This window comes from Xiphophorus hellerii, chromosome 22 (genome assembly GCF_003331165.1).
Source record: "Xiphophorus hellerii strain 12219 chromosome 22, Xiphophorus_hellerii-4.1, whole genome shotgun sequence".
NCBI lineage: Eukaryota > Metazoa > Chordata > Actinopteri > Cyprinodontiformes > Poeciliidae > Xiphophorus > Xiphophorus hellerii.
In genome coordinates, this window is record NC_045693.1 from 24,557,170 (window position 1) to 24,576,111 (window position 18,942).

General features: G+C 39.6%; 2 protein-coding genes and 1 long non-coding RNA gene across 7 annotated transcripts; 1 reads left to right on the forward strand and 2 right to left on the reverse strand.

Moving 5' to 3' along the window:
• Positions 1–611: 611 nt before the first annotated feature.
• Positions 612–11,178, reverse strand: aftphb (aftiphilin b). Of its 4 annotated transcripts, none has more exons than XM_032554074.1 (10): positions 10,927–11,178; positions 6,808–7,979; positions 6,554–6,693; positions 5,387–5,513; positions 5,233–5,289; positions 4,285–4,401; positions 4,155–4,212; positions 1,704–1,790; positions 1,464–1,587; positions 612–1,334 (listed from the first exon to the last, which is right to left on the reverse strand). In XM_032554074.1, the coding sequence occupies exons 2-10, from the start codon at positions 7,942–7,944 to the stop codon at positions 1,190–1,192; spliced, it is 1,992 nt and encodes a 663-aa protein (XP_032409965.1). In that variant the 5' UTR covers positions 7,945–7,979; positions 10,927–11,178; the 3' UTR covers positions 612–1,189. The 4 variants fall into 4 exon arrangements, with proteins under 4 accessions (XP_032409965.1, XP_032409964.1, XP_032409962.1 ...); XM_032554073.1 differs by having other exon boundaries at positions 6,554–6,696; XM_032554071.1 differs by having other exon boundaries at positions 6,554–6,720; positions 10,927–11,160.
• Positions 11,179–11,654: 476 nt separating this feature from the next.
• LOC116713257 (zinc finger protein 664-like) lies at positions 11,655–18,189 on the reverse strand. 2 transcript variants are annotated; one of them, XM_032553361.1, is made up of 3 exons: positions 17,538–18,189; positions 15,345–15,961; positions 11,655–12,504 (listed from the first exon to the last, which is right to left on the reverse strand). In XM_032553361.1, exons 1-3 carry the CDS (start codon positions 17,734–17,736, stop codon positions 12,151–12,153), a joined length of 1,170 nt encoding a protein of 389 aa, XP_032409252.1. In that variant the 5' UTR covers positions 17,737–18,189; the 3' UTR covers positions 11,655–12,150. The 2 variants fall into 2 exon arrangements, with proteins under 2 accessions (XP_032409252.1, XP_032409251.1); XM_032553360.1 differs by lacking the exons at positions 15,345–15,961; positions 17,538–18,189 and adding an exon at positions 13,166–13,526 and having other exon boundaries at positions 11,655–12,944.
• On the forward strand, positions 17,748–18,299 carry LOC116713260 (uncharacterized). Its single transcript, XR_004337841.1, has 2 exons — positions 17,748–17,864; positions 18,209–18,299. It is a non-coding gene; the product is annotated as an uncharacterized LOC116713260 (long non-coding RNA).
• Positions 18,300–18,942: the final 643 nt, after the last annotated feature.

Consider the following 18,942-nt stretch of genomic DNA (forward strand, 5'->3'; position numbering starts at 1 on the left):
TCAAGATGATTCTCTGATTCACAGTCGCAGCTATGGAGGCCAGCAAATGCCAAGAAATCATTAATAAAACCGTGCATTTGTTCCATCTAATATTTAAATGTTTTACATGAGTTGCGTTAGTATCACTTTAGAAGCCACTTATGTTCACGTTTACCAAAAAAAAATAAAAATGAAGTTTGTGTTTTGTTTTTTTAAGTACTGCTACTTGTTGCTTTCTCCTTCTCTTTGAGGTCACACTGTCATATGTTGCCATGGAAGTGACTCTACTTACTAAGCAAAACTATGTTGGTTCAGACAGCCTACAATATTACTTTGCCTCATCACCTGTGACTCATCATTCTGCCAAGATGTGAACTTCTGTGATTCACTCAAGTCCCTCAGTCTGTGACTTTGTTTCTCATCTGTTCTTGAATATTTTTAGATTGTGACCTTGTGTGTTGCTTTATAAGATATTTTATCCCACTTCTCATTGTGAGACTATTTAAATGATTTTTTGATTCTACAGGTTTTGTCAGTACTTAGGCCTAGGTAGTGAATTTAAATGATAGAAATTTTGTTTTCACATAGGGCTTGGAGACCTTTTTGAATCAATATCAGATATTAATATGTAATAAATCGATATCAGATATAAGTTTTTATGATAATTCAAAACATTTAAGTACAACAACAACAAAAAAAAACATTACAATTTTTTTAACTGTCACCAAAATGTACATAAATGCAACTTCCCATCTTCAGGACTTCTCAGTTGATCCATAAAGTACATTCTCTATAACATGTGAGCAAAAGCCAACCTATAATTTGCTACTTCTAAGTTTACATATGTTTAGTCTGACACATTTTTATTTTAAATAAACACATGCATACTCCAAATATTCAAAGAATACAACATTATACAATACCTAAAGTAAATACATGTCGGTTAATACCGCAATAAAATCCAAAGACTGAACCTTAAGACAGTTAATAGTTTTGATTGCCTTCCATTTTGAATAAGATACATTAAATAGCCAGCAGGTGGCGTAGTTTGATCAAAACATGACGGTCCGTGACCAAACAAATTAGGCCAGTAGGGGGCATCTCAGATTGTACTTCTTAAAATCTACATCAGCTCATGTACTGTACCCACGTATATTTTGTTCTTTATTTGTCTTTTCAAACAAGTGAGTCGTCAGTGGCTGCTGAGTAGCTAAAGTAGTTTTGGGGAACTGTGAGCTTCGGGTGTGAGAAAGACGGGGAACATCAGAACTTTGGCCTGCATGAAGGACAAGTCAGGAAGTTCAGAAATCATTCTGCCAGCTTCTCCACTCAGCTCTTCTTGGGCTGAAGGCTTCCTGGTCAACGACAGAAACACAAATAAACAAATTTAAACACTAATAGCTGGCTTCTGTAAGTGGTTTTGTATTAGGCTAAATAAAACACACCAAAAAAGTATAGCATCTGAACATTTTTTGCTGACAGACCTGGCGGGAATGCTCGTGCTCTCTGCTGCGGACATCAGGCGGTTCAGAGTGTCTTCTATCTGACTGGTTTTATTGTCAGCTTCCAGTTTGCTTACAATTAATTCATACAGCTCGCGGTCGACACCTTCAGGCGCAGATGTGCGCAGCAAACACATAAAAGGGGACAAAAGCTTCAAGAGAATTACAGGAGCATAAATCAACAATGTTGACGGAAAATTTCACCAACGTCTGTGTGCTGACCTGGAGGAGGGCTGCTGGCTCGGCTGCTGCTGCTGGATCTGCTCTCGTCCTCAGACCCAAAATAATCAAGGTTGAATGAGGAGCAGACTGATATCAATAGGAGAAATTGAGTGGAAATGAGAACTGATGCTGGGTTTCAGTCTCTATTTAACCTCACTATTTGGTTTTTAAAGCTTCCTCTAAATGCATTTTATTTAGTTTTTATCCAAAAAAAAAAAAGAGCAACTTAAAGGAGATGCAGTTTCTCTCTGGCTGTGTTTGTAAAGAACTATGTTATCTTCATAAAATGTTATCATTAAAAACTTTTTTTTTTTTTAAAAAAACATACAAAAACAAATCTCAACTTTGCGTTCAAACCAGAGAGCAAAGTCGTAAAATTTTAACAGTTGTCAAAGGTATGAGGAGAAGACCAAACAGGGAGGATCAACTGATTTATTTCAGTATTTACAAGGATTTTCCCGACAGTCTTTTATGCAGAGCATGTCTCAATTTGAGCAATAAAACTGAATAATTAAAAAAAAAAACAGTCTAAGATAGAAAAAAAAAAACTGCTGGCACAAGTTACAACTCATCGATAAAAATTTCTGCCGTATCTTTGGAGCTGAAACAATTTTTTATCGGTGATGAAAAACAACAAAAATTATTAAAATGATTGTATTTACAAGCCACAAAACGAGGAGTCGGGCTTGTGAGAAATGTTAAGGTGCTTAAATAATAAAAGAAAATGACCAAAATCAGTAGAACGTTGCAGCTGGATGGAGGATGCAGGTTTTAAAGCTTTATTTACATTTGATGAAATTAGGTTTGATTTATTTTTGAATTAAAGTTGTTTTTTGAGAACATACCGCCCTCTATAGGTCAGAGGAAATTGTCTTTTTTCTTCTTTTTTTTTTTGGTGTGGGGAACATTTAAAATTCTCCATTTTAATAAAGAATGCTAGCATTTCAGAAAATGTGGATGTTAACATTTCAAAAATGATCAGTGAGACGAGCTCATTTGAATCAGAGTTTATGTCGTTTTCATTTGAGGAGGAAAAACATGCTGATCAGGTGAGTTTCTGAAGGTAATATAGGTGTATTTACATTAGTTAGCTTCCCTGTGCATGTTGGGAAACATTCAGTCTAGTTATGCTGGTAGTTAATATTTTAAGTACTGCAGCACAGGCACATTTCATTTACAGTGCATACCCTCTGAAGAGTTTTACATTTAGTAATGCTGAAACCACAAACTAACGTTTGTGATGGATGTCGTATGAAAAGTCAACACAAGGAAGCGCAGAAGGAAAAGGAGACATAATATTCAAAATTGTCTATGAGAAAAAAAACAAATGCGTTAAAATTTGCTGGAGCTAGAGGTATTTTGCAATGGAGATTTTAATTTTCTTTTCATGAACTTTGCTTAAAAATATGCTACAATAATGTCCAGTTTCATGACAATTTTAGATTTTTCTTTACCCCTAAAAAGTTGAACAAATCAAATTTTAGCAGATTTAATCAAATATTCCTGAGCAAAGATGAGCTGATGACCTGAGCTGATGTGTGTGTTGTTTATACTTTATCTGTAAAAGCTTTTCCAAAGCTCAGGGAGCCATCAAGGCCTTGTGAGGCAAAAATGAAAAATAATATGGAAATGTTTTTTTGTTGTTTTTTTTGAAGTAGAAACCTTTTTACGTCAAATAAAAGGTGACAACCAGATGACATTGACACCTTTGCAGAAAAACAACAACAACTGAGTTTTAAGTTAGCAGGTGCACTGCAAAAACACAAAATCTTACCAAGTAATTTTTGTGTAGTTTCTAATGCAAATATTTTAGAACACTTGAAACAAGACTAAGCTAACTTACAAGTAACTTTTCAGAAAAGAAATAGGAGCTTGTGTTGAGTCAGTAATTCCTTAATATTGTTGGGAAAAGTGCTAGTTCTATTGGCAGATTATTTCACTTCCAACATGGGGAAAATGTCTTGTTATAAATGAAATAATCTGCCAATGGAACTAGCACTTTTTCATAAATATTAAGGAATTATTGACTTAAAACAAGCTCCTATGTCTTGCTGAAAGGTTACTTGGAAGTTTGTGTTGTACTTCTCCAAGTGTACTAAAATATTTGCACTAGAAACGACACAAAAATTACTTGGTAAGATTTTGTGTCTTTGCCGTGTATATGCATTAAATATTAATATATTCATCTTTTCCTCATCACAATGGGACTGATAAATACTGAGATAAACACTCCAAAAGGTCACAGGAGGTAAAGTAGACAACAGAAGAAGTAGATTTTCTTCTTATCAACATGATTTCAGCGCTAACCAGCTGAGTGAAGAAAGAGGAAAAAAATTTTAATAAAAAAACGACAGAAGCAGAGGAAGTGAGACACTTTTTGGCTTTATAGCAGCAGCCATCAGGCGTGGCTGGTAGACTACTAGGGGTGAGGGGTGAGGCAAGGGGACGTACCCTCCTGGGAGCTGCTAAGGCCTCTACAGCTCCAGTCCGGCTGGTTCGAAGGAAGCTCCTGTTCAGACAAACTGATATCAGCGTTTCGGCTTTAACGCGTTTATTGTCGTGCTGGTCTAGCAAACGCCACCTGCGCCGAACGAGTCGAGGGTTTCTGTGTTTCCGGGGGCCCTGAGGGTGCCGAGACGGCCGTGTGTCCTGGAGAGCACACAGCCGGCGAAGGGTCTTTGGTGGGGTCCAGCATTCCCTGAAGAAATAGTAAGAGACCTAGTTACATTTTAAATAGTGTGGTCAACAGATTAAGTTAATCACACTGTAGCGTTGTGATTAATCACTATGCTTAACTTTGTAAGCTTGAAATACAAATACACAACGCAAAGCCGGTTCTACCGCACTCCAGCCGATTAGAATGAAAGGTATCGTCATGGTACTCAACAGCAACTAAGGGAAACTTACTCCACTCATGCATGCAAGTAGTAGAAAACTCTTTCAGGGGACAGCTGACAGTTAAGATATATTTTATTTAGTTCTTGGGTTTCTAATGCCGCCCTGGACATTAGAAAGTAGCTGCTCATGTGAAAAACCGCCACTGTATGCACGTTTTCCAAAAAAAAAAAAAAAAAAGAGTTTCATTGTCTGAAATGAAACATGTCTGAATATTCTCAGTTTTATAGGTTTTCATATTCAGGGAGGTCTAAAGGAAGTCATTTTGTGTAAAACCGTCATTTAAACATGTTAACTATAAATTGTGCTTCAGTGGAAGGACGATTCCTCGCTGCAATACATGCATACTACCTTGGTTTTATCCAAATTCGCCGATGAGAACACCAGTTTGACTCGCCTCGCTCAATTTTTCGCTTGCATTTGCGAGTTTGCATTGTTGACCGCAGTACAAGACCGTGTAACACGCTGCTGCGAACCAGGTAACCCTCAGCGGGAGAGAGGCTTTTAGGTATAAATGGGTAATTCGATTAATCGGCACTAGGTAATATTAGCGTGTTAAATTTAGCAACAACACAATAATTAGTGCGAACCAAGTTTATCATCATCATCACACATAAAAAGTCTGAGGACTCACCAGGGAAGAGGCGTACGCTGGCACAGTCACCGCCTGCTTCTTTGTGCCAATAAAAACCTTTCAGGGGACAAAAACACAAAACAATCCCTAACATATGCTGGCTCAGGTTGTTAGGACACAGTTAAATAAAATATCCTTCTGCAAATGAACTTACTATGTTCCTAGTGTCCACACCAAGGCACCTGAGCAGTGAGGTGTTACTGTGAGAACCTCCCCACTTAAACTGGAGACCAAGTGAGCAGTGCATGTCCTCAGATAGGCTGAACATCAGCCGCTGAATCCTGGGAGGAGTTGGGAGAGAAACACAAAAAAAAACAGCAAAAATGGTTACTTTTGTAACTTAGACAATCTGACTGGATACACACCCAGCTCACGACTGGCAAGTCCAGATCCAATGTGTGCTTAACCAAAAACGACAGTGTGAAACCACAGAGACTGCAAATCTAAACAACACAAAGGTATAATGAAAGCTTCATGCCACTTTAAGTAAAATAATTAGATTTTTTTTCATCATCAAAGGCTATCGGGTTACTTAGGTAAGCATTTCAAAACAGGTTTGGAGAATCAGAACTTTGCAAATGACATGCAAATGTCTATCCTGAAGACCAGATTTGAGAAGCAAATCTGATTCAAACAAGCCTATAAGGTATAATGCTTTATACCAACTAATTGGTATCTCTATGGGCCATCAAACTTGCATTTTGACGGTTCTGGCAACAAACATCATAGTTGCCCCCCAAAATTATGGATTAAATAATTTTTGCCACATTCTACTGTCACCTTTGAATAAAATTTAAGACAAAAAAAAAAAAACTATTACTTTGGGGAATGGCATAACAATCAAGCATAGCACAAACCGTGAACCTGGGTTTGTGTCCATAATAGAGGCAAAAAGCTAGCTAGTTTGCAACAGTAGAATAGCAGCTTTTACCAGAAACCAAAGAACTACTTCAAACAGTCCTGCCACAACAAACCTGATTAACGTAGTTAGTATTAAAAGGTAACTTTTTTTATGAATTCAAGACATTTTAAGGCTTTAATTTTAGACACACAAACTTAAGACCTTTTAAGGTATTCAGGACACCCTGAAGAAATAAAGTGTTTTTCAAACTCAGATGTCATAATTGGAAAAAAAAAATAGTTGGATAATCAAGCAGGCCTAGCTACTAGCACTCATGAGAAACTCAAACTTTTATATTTCAGGTGCCAGACTCTTATCAGATTTTGTAGATGTGTAACCCATTCAGAAATTTCATTATAATCATGAATGTCTTTTCTAACTCTGTAGTCTGGACACAGCAGCTGAGTCATTTGTCGTTACCTCAGAGAACGGCTGAGTTCTGGGATCTCCTCCTCCGTCTCTGGAGGCTGCTGGATGTGAAGTAAAGCACCAAGGTTGGGCAGGTCCTCCTCACCTTCCACAGCTGGGACACAGACCTTTGGGAAGCTGGACTGGAGGAGCTGCTGGACATGGCAGGACAGGGAATCCTGAACAATTAGGATGCAAAAAGAAAAAAAAAGGTGCTGATGAACAGTAACAAAGTTGGGATTCTATTTCAGAGATCTGTTTTCTACCTGACAGTTAGTCATTCTTGTTACGCCTTCCTGTTCATCGACCAGCTCACTGCGCTGTGTCGACGGTCTTCCCTCCGTCAGTCCGCTTTGGTCTGTGAAGTCCGCCCACGTTGGTCTCTCTTCATCGTCCTGCGTGGGCGCCGAGCAGAAATCCGCAAAGCTGTCACTGGGTGGAAGGTTTCCCAGACTCTCTGCTCCCGTGTCAGCTGTCTCAACAGGTTCCCTGTGACGCAAGGCATTAGAGTCGGCGAAGTATGTACGTTTCTCTGGGCAGGAGGTAGCCGAGGTTTCCTGAGTGGCATCACAGTGAGGCGCATTCAACTCAGACGGGCCAAGGTTCTCCACAGCGCCGCTGACGACAGCGTCAGAATATCCACAGTCTTCCACCTCATCATCAGTCTGGTCCCAATCAGACTGGCCACACTGAGATGTAAGGGATGAAACATTTGGTTCCTCTGACGACCAATTGTCATGACAAGACACCCTGTCGGAAGAAGGCTCTGCCACAAAGAGATCCAGAGTTTTCCCAACGTTTTGCCTTTCCTCAGCTGATCTTAAACAAACATTTTCTTTGTCTCCCTGAGGCTGACTGTGGTCCTGAGGCGGGTGCACAAGTGCTGCATCTCTTTTCTCACAGTGCTCGCCCTCAACGCAGATACCTCCATTTGTCTTGCATGCATGCTGGGATCTAGGCTCCGACTCCATGACAACCTCCTGCCCGGAAACACATTCGCGTTTGTCCACTCTGCCGTCCCACTGCTCCGTGAAGCCACAACACCAGGGGTGTCCTGCCTGCTCTGTGAACATAGCGAAATCAGCAAACCCCGTGTCCTCCACAGAAGAGCCCTGTGCCCCGGGCTGTAGGTCTTCTCCTGCCTGTCCATTCGAGTAGTGCAAAGAAGAGTCAGGATCGCGGCTCCCAGTTTCCTCAGACGGAGTGCGTTGTGTTTGTTCAACCAGGTGACCATCCGACTGATGGGTAGCTGACTCTGTGAAGTCGGCATGACCGAGCGGGGAGCAAACGCCCCCTATAGAGAAATCCCCAAATTCATCCTCCTCTGACCCCACCCCATCATCACCGTCATCATCCAGAGGAGGGGGGGAGTAAGAAGGCGGGGGCATTACATCAGGCTCCATACGTTTGTCTAGCAGGACCCAAAGGCCTCATGCGTCTGGCAGGGCAGGTGAGGAAAACAAAAAAAGTAGAGTCACAATCCTTTAAGAGTATTTTTTTTTAATTATATTCAGCTTGGGGTAAAACTTTAGTTATAAACCTATTTAGTGCTGGAGATGAAATAACTCTTGCTTAACAACAAAGTGTCTTGAAGCTTTGTTCAGGATGCTCAACAAAGCATCCTGAAATCTTGTTTCTGAAATTTTGTGATTTCAGAAACTTTCTGAAATCACAAGAAAGTTTGTCTTGTGGTTTCAGAAAGCAGGACCCCCAAGATTGTTAATCTAGCCCTTTTTAATTGGGTTTTATCACTTTAATAACGAAAACAAACAAAAACCACACTGAGAAGCTGTAACACTACAAAATCCATAGTAAGGATGTTTTATATGTGACAAGTGTTTTAAACCGGGTTCATACAGTTTAAAACTCAAAAATTAGTTTTCACAAATTTTCAGCACCACACTTTGGAGATAAAAACAATACAAATAAACTACACAGTTTCTATTCACTAGTATATATCATTTATAATATGTCATTTAGTGATGTCTCTGCTGCCTTTGACATTCTACAGCAGGGACAAGGTCAACTAAAATATAACAAAATTTTATGCCTCACAAAAAATTACTTTGGTAATTCTAACAGCCCTAACACCAGAAATTTACTCTGATTTAACTTGCGGTAAAATTGGTCAGATGTCTTTTCATTATGTGTATAAAAATATCTGGTATCAAGAGTAAATGACGGTTTCCAAATTTAGGTTTTTAATCAAACGTTTCTCCATGACATCCTCCCACCCCCAACTTTATTACAAAACTGTGCAGTTTGACTGCAAAGCCCTTTAAAAACTTTGAAAACACCTAGTTGAAATCTAAACATTTGAGAATTTCTAGCACTCATTTGATGACTTTTTTAAAAAAAAATTGTTTTTACATATGATAAAGGACTCTTTTCAAAGAAGTTGAAACACTATAAAATATGAAACAAAAAAACACAGAACTAATAAACCTCAAATTAAAAAAATACACCTTGTGACAAAACTTAAGCACAAAGATGGAATGATCCGATTTGGACTTTATTTGAAGACCGATGCTCGGTCAGAGGTTTAACAAAGGATCTATGGATTGTCTGTGTTGTGTTTAACCACTTAGGACATGATTAGTGCAGCACAGGGTAGAAAACAGCTCCTACCAGACAAATCAGAGTGTTTGTGATTTCAACAGTGACCTCAGGACAGAAAACAGGGCCAACCGGACATAAACTAATCATCTTGCTTACTGTTGATGGTTGATATATGCCTTGCAAAGAAGCTCAAGCTCAGCCAGATCGAGTGGGAAGGCTCTGAAAATATAAAATTTGAAGTCTTCTCACTGATTTTGAGTCTGTTTAGACACAAGAATTTGCTTTGATTATCCCACTGTACTGCTGGCTGTATGTTTACCTTCTATTGACTGGACTTCTTGATTGGCATTGCTCATGCAGGAGGAGTCAATGCTGCAAGTCAATGTCTCAATGCAACCTGGGTTTCCTTAGTTAGAAACTTTTCAAACTACTTTGACTAATCAATTGAGAATACTGTTTGATAACTAGGATAAATTGGAATGCATGTAATATTTAAATTAATGCTTCTTTTTTTTTGCAGAGCGCCTTGAGATGACATTTGTTGTGAACTAGCCCTATGTAAATAAAATGTATTGAATTTTATTTTATTTAGGGAGAAGGGGGCTAAATACATATTCACATTCCAACATACTCAGACTATATGCAAAGACTCTCATAACACGACACTGTTATCAAGAAGTTTGATAATACTATCATAAAATATAATTATCTGTAAAGCAGTTTCTTTATGAGAAATGTTTACAGTCATGTACAACAAAACAGAGTTTATGTCCCAGTGAGTCATGTTAAAAGTACTTTAAGGAAGTATTAAACATACTGTTCATGAAGTCCACGTTTCTGTTTATAACAATAGGATTTTTAAAATCTGTAACATAAAACACCAAACCAGTTTTAAAAAGTCACTTACAGATGACTAATTTTAAAAGTCATCTGTAAGTGAAAAATCGTCCGAGTATAATGAATCTATTTAAAATGTTTAATATTCTAATTTTTTTTTTTTTTTTTTTTGAATGAGTCTGTGTAGATTCATATGAAGTAAACACGCAGACTGATTTTTGTTGTTGAGACTCTGCTGACAGTTCATATTTTGCGGAAGTTGTCTTTCTGAGTTTCCCTAAAAGTCAGTTTTACATTTATGTGTAACGTTCATGACTTTAGCGTTCGTGGGAAAAAAAAAACACAGAGAGAGAGAGAGAGAGAGAGAGAGAGAGGCCAGTAAACCGATACACAGGAAAGATAATCCGCCTCAGAGTTCAGCAGCAGCTCCTCCGCGGTACCGGATTAACGGCTTTATTATACCGTCCTTTAATTTAAACACACGTTTAACGACTGTTTCGCCATTTGAATGGCGTCCTACATCATCCTACATCATCCTACATCCCTCGTTGGTGTTTTTTTTTAGCGCAGCTCTCCGGGTTTGTTGTCAGAAAAGAGAAAACAACCACTGCGGTTCCTACCTTGTCCTTTTCCCCCCAGTCTTCATGGATGAACAGAGCAGACAGGTGACAAAAACAGACAAATGTTGAAGTCATGCAAACACGAAGTGAAAACTAACACTACAAAGTAAAAACAGAGAGAGAAGTGGCAAGTCAGTGTAATCTTACACTGACCATTAATTGTGCTTTAAACAGAAATCTGACCCCATTAGCTCATTATTTTTGTTCCCATCGCAGCAGATTAGCTAGCTTTACCACCAGTACCCGGTTTCTGTTGTAACTTATCAGCCGCCATGTTATAAAACCTTATCTCTCTACAACTGACTAAAAGTTAGTACATTTTAGTCGGTGCAGCTTTTGAGTTTACCAGCAACAATTAATTTTGCTTGCCTGTCAGAATCGCAACCCTCTTCCTCCATCATCTCTCAGCGTTATTCTGCATGGGAATGAGGTGGAAACTGGAATGCAGGGCAGAGAAAGAGGTCTCACTGCTCTCCATATGTCAGTACATTCTGGCTGACACAGGAAATGAGCAACAGAAACATCTAGGATTGGGACTGTCGGTTATAGAACCCCAATTTAAAAAATGCGCAGTACATGGGGCAAAAGGTAACTCAAACTTTCCAAAACAAATAGAGGCAATTTTGTAGTGTACAGAAATTTTCCGATCCGAAAATCGTGCTACCTCTTTAAAATAGACAATCTATGGTGACGTCCAGGTTGCCTGGGTGAAATACTACCTCCTGCTGGCCAAATTTGGTAAGACAGTTTTATTTGTATAGCATCTTCAGTAATTCAAGGCGATTTAAAGTGCTTTACATGTTTAGAATGAAGATAAAACAATTATAAAGCAAAAAAAAACCAAACAACATTACAGTGGTAAAGTAATGAGTAATGACATGTTGAAAGACAGACTATAGTTTATGATGTTCCATTTGCTATTCATTAAACAAATACAGGTTTTTAGCATTGAAATAAAGGAACTCAGTGTTTCATCATTTTTGCGGTTTCCACCTATCTGGAACAAAATTCCATAAAAACTGAATAACCTCATGTCTAATCAGTGTGATCCTGCTCACTCTGTTGGATTAAAATATCCTAATTTTAAGAATATTTAGAAAGGAAAAAAAAAAACATACTTTTTTTTAATTAGAAAGTGTCATAATCAAAGTGAAATGAAGAGGTTAAACCGTTTTTTTTTTTAGCTATGCTATGTCGAAAAAGACACTGCATTACTTGTGCAAGACATTTTGTACCTGCAATTTCAAAATAAATTTAATTTTGTTTTCTTCAATTTATTTATATAACACGTTTCCAACATCACAAGCTGGAAAAAAACGTTCATTTCCAGAATCTCAACTTAAATCTAAAGGGTAACTAAAACAATTGTCAATATAACCAATGATACAGAAGAGGTTTTTCGTTCATCGTTCTCAATTTAATTACAGAGATATAACAACAGGAAGTAAAAGGACCTAAAACACACCAAGCTTCTGTATGTGATCCTGTACACCAATTTTTATTGTTTTAATGTGTGAAAAAAAAAAAAAAAAAAATCATTTGCATTCACAATTCTAAACAACGTCTTGACATAATGAAGAGCGAAACGGCCGATTAGGAGAAAACCTGCACGAGCGCGTGCGATTTTCTCGCCTCGTGGATCTTCATGTGCACGTTCAGGTCTGAAATCGTGTGGAACTTTTTGCCACACCGGAAGCAGCGAAACGCCCTCTCCCCGGTGATGTCTGCCGTGTATGAGGTCTGTCTGGAGCATATCTTCAGGTGATACGAGTGCGCCACCATTTTGCCGCAGGTGTCGCAGTAGTACGGCTTCTCGCCCGTGTGCTTCCTCATGTGAACCCTGAGGTTGGAGGTCTGGGTGAAGGTCTTCTCGCAGAAGGGGCATCTGTGCGGCTTCTCGCCCGTGTGGACCCTCATGTGCAAAGCCAGGCTGTCCCTGCGGGCGAACTCCTTGTGGCACTCGAGGCATTTGAAGGCCTTGTGTCCGGCGTGGGCCTCCTCCATGTGCCTCATCAGGTCGCAGTCTCTGATGAAGTACACGCCGCAGAGACGGCAGGACTTCTTATCCAGGATTTGTTCCTGCTGCAGAAAGGAAGCATCCCTGTGACTTTGGCCGAAGTAAGCCAAATCTGAGCCGGGATTCTCATTCCACTCGTTGTGCACGTCGTCGCTGTTCAGAGTCACGGTTATGGAGCTGACGGTTGGTAGCAGCTCGGGGTCGCTGCGAGGGGTCGTCTGCGACTCGTAAGGAAAAACTTTCACGCCCTCTGAGGAATCAGTATCGGGGTCAGGGCTGATGCAGACATCCAGCTGCTCCTCTTTAACCTTCTGACACGCCTGACTTTCCTTCTGTTGCTCAACCGGAAGCTGAATTTGACTCTCTGGCACTGATTGGAGACAAAATACACACAATAAATGTTAAACTTCAGAGCAGAAATGCTGCAGAAAGAGTTTTGTGTATTTATTGGCAATTATGGTTAGCAAATGTCCACAAAGTTCTTGTGAAGCAAGAACAGAAATCGACAGATACATTTACCACTAGCTGCATCACATACAGTACATCACAGTTACTTAGCAACAGCTAAGTAACGACGGCGTCGCTACCAACCTCCTTTGAACAAAGACACTCGGGGCTGTAAGACGGTCAGCTGCTCGATCTGCTGCCTCAGCTGGATGATTTCTCTCTTGGAGCGGACCACCTCCTCCTGGTACTCCGTGATTGTCCTCTCAACGAGCCCGAAGATTTCCTCTGCAGCCGCCGTTAGCCGCTCGCTGACCAGCAGCCTGAGCTGCTGCATCCCCGACATGACGGAACCACCCGGGGGGGAAAAACACAGCCAGCAAACAAGAAGGATGCCGCCCGGACTGTCAAACAAAGATACAATCACTGCAGTCCAAAAAGCATATCCATAATCTAATTAAATGACAGAACCGTGACTTGTTCCCTCCTCCCCTTTCTCGCCTGTAAAAGTAAAATACATCCATCCACAGCGCCCCCTGTAGTTTAGGAGTACTTAAATAGTTTGAAACGAGCTTAATTCATTTCCAACTGTAAAACTTGTATGATATATGGTCTATTTTTAGGGGAACTTTTTTTACATTTTTTTACAAGAATATAACGTGTTTTTAAAAAGTAAGATAGTAGGTACAAAAATATATTTCCATTTATTAACACAGTTTTTACATTCATCTTATTTTTGGAGTAACTAGAACTGCAAACATTGACCTATGTGTTTCTCATAAGTAAATCTTTCTCCTCCAATAAGAAAACAGTCCACCCAGAAATGTAGAAACTGTGATTTACAGATCGGTTTTCCACAAAAATCACACTGTTTTGTTCTTTTAAAAAAACAAACATTTAAATGGTTTAGTTCATTGTTGATCAGTTAAAATAAAAAAATGCACCAAAAGTTTCCTTTTTTTATTTTTGTGATCCCAAGAGCTTTCAAAGTTTGGACACTTCAAGATGTCCGTGATATCTTACTTGTGTGAATTTCTGTCTTGCTTACATCTTATACGCAACCCAATTTTATTTTCTTAGGTTAATTTAAAAGGAACTGATCATATGAGTGATACGACTTTTGACGCAGAAATTGGTACTTTTGGCAATCTGATCACACGCCACGCCCTTCTGAAAACTGAAATCACCTTTTGTGTAAAGCTTACAGCAGATGGTAGCATGAAGCCATAGCAATCAGAATGAGCAGGAATTATGGTTGAAGTATATCAGGGGGTGTATAATGAATCTGTATACAATAAGAGTTTTCATTATTGAATTCAATTTCTGACAAACATTTGTTAATTTCCTATTTATTCAGATGCACCCTCCTTGAATCACAGTGGCATAATTTAAGTTAGCATATTATATAAATCTGAAGACTGACACTGCAAAAGTGACCCGTAACTTTTAAAAATCCCCTGAATGTTAGCAATATACTACCGCAAAAGTTAGTTGTTACCTTGAGACAACTAAATGTCAGTGGAAAGTTACTGGAAAGGTTAGCTGTAACTTTTAGCCAGCACCCTCGAAACGTTAGCGAAGGATTACTGGAAAAGTTAGTTGCAACTTTTAGCCTAAATTCATGAAACTTTACCAAAAAGAATTCCTGGAAAAGCTGTAGCAGTTAGCCAGCAACCCCAAATGTTAGTGAAACATTGCTGCTAAAGTTAGCTGTAGCTCTTAGCCTGAATTTCCAAGACATTAGCAAAAGGATGCTCAGTGGTGTCCAAAGTCAGTCCTGCATGTTTTCGTTCTCTAAACTCATCATTTTCCAAAGTGCTAAAGGTAACTACTATACATGAAAAAAGGTGGTTGCATTTAAGAGCTCAGTACAATCGGACATAAAATAAACACAGTTCAGGGGCCAAATAATGAACTATCCCAAAAAAAAGACTCAATACGTACTAAATCTCACAGTTGTTCTTTATTGACAGATACATCCCAATAAGCAGGGGTAGAACTACTCAAATCAAACTTGAAGAGTTAAACATTAAGCTTTATGGGTTAAAAAAGTTTCACGTGATTCCAAAAGACGTCTATGACAATAATAACACAAATAATAATATATAAAAATAATAAATAGTCTGCATCTATAGCATCTGTATCTGATCAGAAGAAAGCTTCCATAATACAACGTGATTCCAAGGCTTTTCTGTGCAAACTCAAGTTTGCAGTGTAAGTTTTTTTTATTACCCAGGATTCAGTTAGAAGACCTCTAATGTCCACTAACGTCCATCGTGACTGAAGACCGCCTGGAGCATGTTTTCAGGTGATACGAGTGTGCCACCATTTTGCCACACGAGCTGCAGAAGTACGGCTTCTCGCCCGTGTGCTTCCTCATGTGAACCCTGAGGTTTGAGGTCTGGGTGAAGAACTTCCCGCAGAAGGGACACCTGTGCGGCTTCTCGCCCGTGTGGACCCTCAGATGCAAAGTCAAGCTGTCTTTCCGGGCGAACTCCTTGTGACATTCGAAGCACTTGAAGGCCTTCTGCCCCGCGTGGGACTCGTCCACGTGCCTGATCAGGTCGCAGTCCCTGATGAAGGACACGCCGCAGAGACGGCAGGACTTGCTGTCCAGGAAGTGCTCCGGCTGCACGAGGGAAACGAGGCCGCGACTTGGACCGCAATGCGACGAGCCCCCGCCAAAATTCCGAATCCATTTTCCCTCGTCGCCGCTGTTCAGAGTCACGGTTATGGAGCTGACGCTTGGTAACAGGTGGGGGTCGACGTGAGGGGTCGTCTCTGATTCGAAAGGAGAAACTTTTATGTCGTCAGAAGAATCGGTGTCCACGTCTGGGATGATGCAGACGTCCAGCTGCTCCTCTTTAACCTGCTGATGGTCTCCACCTTCCTTTTGTTCCTCTGCTGGGGGCTGGCTTTGGTTCTCTGACACTGACTCGACATCTAGGAGACAGAAAACATGCAAACGAGGGACTATATGTACCAATTCGCAAAGTAAAACACATTATGTATATTAACTACACACAGACGTAAGCTTTAAAGCCTTTGTTTGTGTTAATTGTGATGATTTTCCACTTGCAGCTAGGAGTTGGCTTTTACTGCATCGTTTAAATCGGTTATCGTAATAAAAAACAAAATCCTATCATGATGCAAAGCTTGTTTCATTGTCTCAATAAGTTTCGGTTAATGTTAAAACACATTTACTAAACTGTTACTTTAACTATTGTCTCCACTGCTTTGTCCACAAGAACAATAATAAATATCTGTACATTCATAAATTTGAAGAGGCTTATTTCTGATAGGTATGTTTTTCAAGAACAGTGTCCATGGCGCTATGAATGCTGCTCCTTGCAGTCACAGACATACAGTTATCTTAGAAAGTCGTGATAAATAGTTTTTATTGTTATTTTAATTGCTATCACAATAGTACCGTAAAATATTGTGCCAAAATTCTAAGTCCATGTCACCCAGCCCTGATAGCAGCTAATGACAAGATGACATTTTAGATTTGAATGTTATATTGGACTAATAAAAAAATATATTTTAATATAGAAATATGAGCCTAATGGAAAATATGTTTAGCACCAACTTAATGGTGATCTATAATGCTTCCTTGGACATGTTAGAAGAGGTCTACAGGCTGTACAAAACTTGTTTATTACATTTTTTTTGTACAAAGTCATTCTTAGATGATGAGATTTTAATCTGCACAGTACTACCTTTTTTGAGCTCCTTTCAGAATGAGCTCTTTTAGGGACTATTGTCACTTTAAATCCAAATAATCAGCTACTGCTGCTGGCCAAGCCTCCCAATTTAACATTCACACAGGCAGATGCGCAAATATACAACTATGCATTTTTGAAAAGCAGAAGTGGAGCCTCTTGCACGTCCAACAAGAATGCACCAAGTGGTTTCCGGATGATACCTCAACAGCAAAACACTTGATTTCCAGCAGCCATTGTAAAGAACATAAAACTAGCTGACCAAGTGTGCTGGAGCTCCGCTTGGGTTGCTATAGGTAACTGCTAGGTTGCTAGCAGTGAAACTCAACAATCAGGAGGATTTTGAAACAGTTAGCTTTCCAGACCACCGAAAACATTTATTGCAATTTATATATAAATATATACAGCTGGATGTTTTTTTTAAGCGCTTGGGCTATTTGTAGATGCAGTAGAGACCCAGATGGAAGTATAAAAACGAAACCAGCAAAATGTCAATTTTACAGAATAGGCCCCCTCTAAAGCTTATTTGCAAGATAGATGGATGGATGGATGGATGGATGGATGGATAGATAGAATAACTGACCTACAAGTGTAAAAGTTCAGTAAAATTTCTATGTGCTTCTTGATACAGTTTAACTGTGTTTAGCTATGTTTTACAGCCCATTTTCTTAAACTTAATTACTGCGGATGTTGCTCATATGGCCGCAAAGTGGCTGTTTCTTCTTCTTCTACTTCTTTTTTTCCTCTCGGTTACTTAGCAACAGCTGGAAGGCTGCTTCGACGGCGTCGCTACCAACCTCCTTTGAACAAAGACACTCGGGGCTGTAAGACGGTCAGCTGCTCGATCTGCTGCCTCAGCTGGATGATTTCTCTCTTGGAGCGGACCACCTCCTCCTGGTACTCCGTGATTGTCCTCTCAACGAGCCCGAAGATTTCCTCTGCAGCCGCCGTTAGCCGCTCGCTGACCAGCAGCCTGAGCTGCTGCATCCCCGACATGACGGAACCACCCGGGGGGGAAAAAACACACACAGCCAGCAAACAAGAAGGATGCCGCAGGGAGGGGAAATGAAAAAGAAACTAGTCCCTTTGAACCGAAAATGAGTTCCCCGTCTAACCGAATCAAAGTAATTTAATTAATCTTTTGTCTTTTCATACTGGCTTATAAAATAAATATATATATATTAAAAAATGTAGTTCTGTAGCGCCCCTTGTTGCTCAGGAGGACTATGACGGCTTTCTGTGATGCCGTTTGGTTTTTATACAATCAGAAATAGTCTTTTGAGTTACTTAAGAAATAGACTAGACTGGAATAGGTCGACCTGGTTTCTTCTTTCTTTCTTTTTGTCATTTTTTGAGCTTGTACAAAGGAGAAAGCTATTAGGGTCACTTGGAAGAAAATAAAATGGTGGATGCTTTCTGTGATGTTTTTTTTTCTTCTTCTTTTCTTTCTCTCTCTCTTCCATTACAGAATTAAAGCTGAGGTACAGGCAAATAAAGAAACGAAACTAAAGATGAAGAATTTCGAAATTCTGTTGAGTATTTACAGAAGAAATTGGCAACAAAAAAAAACACATTGAAGAAACTGCCGCGTTTTCTTCCTCCACAGGTTTGATAAATGTCACAAACATCGCGTGCATGTCAGGGCGTTTATATAAAGAAAAATACTTTATTTGTTATTCTAAAATATAATGTTTCAAGCGGATAAGTCTTGTGTTGGTGCCATTTTGATTTTATTATTCACAGACTTTTTTTCCCTCTTCAACATTTATCATTTCCTTTAAATACTTAAAACTAAAATGCTTCCTCAGGTTTTTTTTTTTTGCTGTTCTCCAATTGTCACCAGGACTTTGCCGTACTCCTCGCCAGCCGTTTCATTTGCTTGCTCTTGTGGCCGGCCGGTGAAGACATTTACCTTTGCGTACAGGGTTGAAATGTTCTCTGTTTTGAGATGCTTATCCAGTGCAACCGGGATGCAAATGATTAGGGCTTGGTGTAGGCCACTCAGCAGCTGTGAGGACGTAAACGACAAGTCCTGACAGTGGGCTGCTTTTTTCTAATTTTTGCATTTGAGTTTAAATGCAAAAATAAACTCAGTTTTGCTTTTTTTTTCTTCTTCTTCTTCCCCAAAACAAACTTTGTGCCTGGCCAGGAGTTCAAATTTGCCAGTTTTGGCACCCGGGGCAAAAAGTTTGGACACCGGTG

Coding starts and splice junctions, on each gene's coding strand:
- aftphb (XM_032554071.1), bottom strand. CDS start 7,944: ATGGAGCCTGATGTAATGCCCCCGCCTTCTTACTCCCCCCCTCCTCTG. Junction 5,290..5,386: donor GTGTGGACACTAGGAACATA/GTAAGTTCATTT, acceptor GTCCCCTGAAAG/GTTTTTATTGGCACAAAGAA. Junction 1,588..1,703: donor AGCCAGCAGCCCTCCTCCAG/GTCAGCACACAG, acceptor CTGCGCCTGAAG/GTGTCGACCGCGAGCTGTAT.
- LOC116713257 (XM_032553361.1), bottom strand. CDS start 17,736: ATGTCGGGGATGCAGCAGCTCAGGCTGCTGGTCAGCGAGCGGCTAACG. Junction 15,962..17,537: donor AGTGTCTTTGTTCAAAGGAG/GTTGGTAGCGAC, acceptor TCTGTCTCCTAG/ATGTCGAGTCAGTGTCAGAG. Junction 12,505..15,344: donor GCAGCTCGTGTGGCAAAATG/GTGGCACACTCG, acceptor TGCCACAAGGAG/TTCGCCCGCAGGGACAGCCT.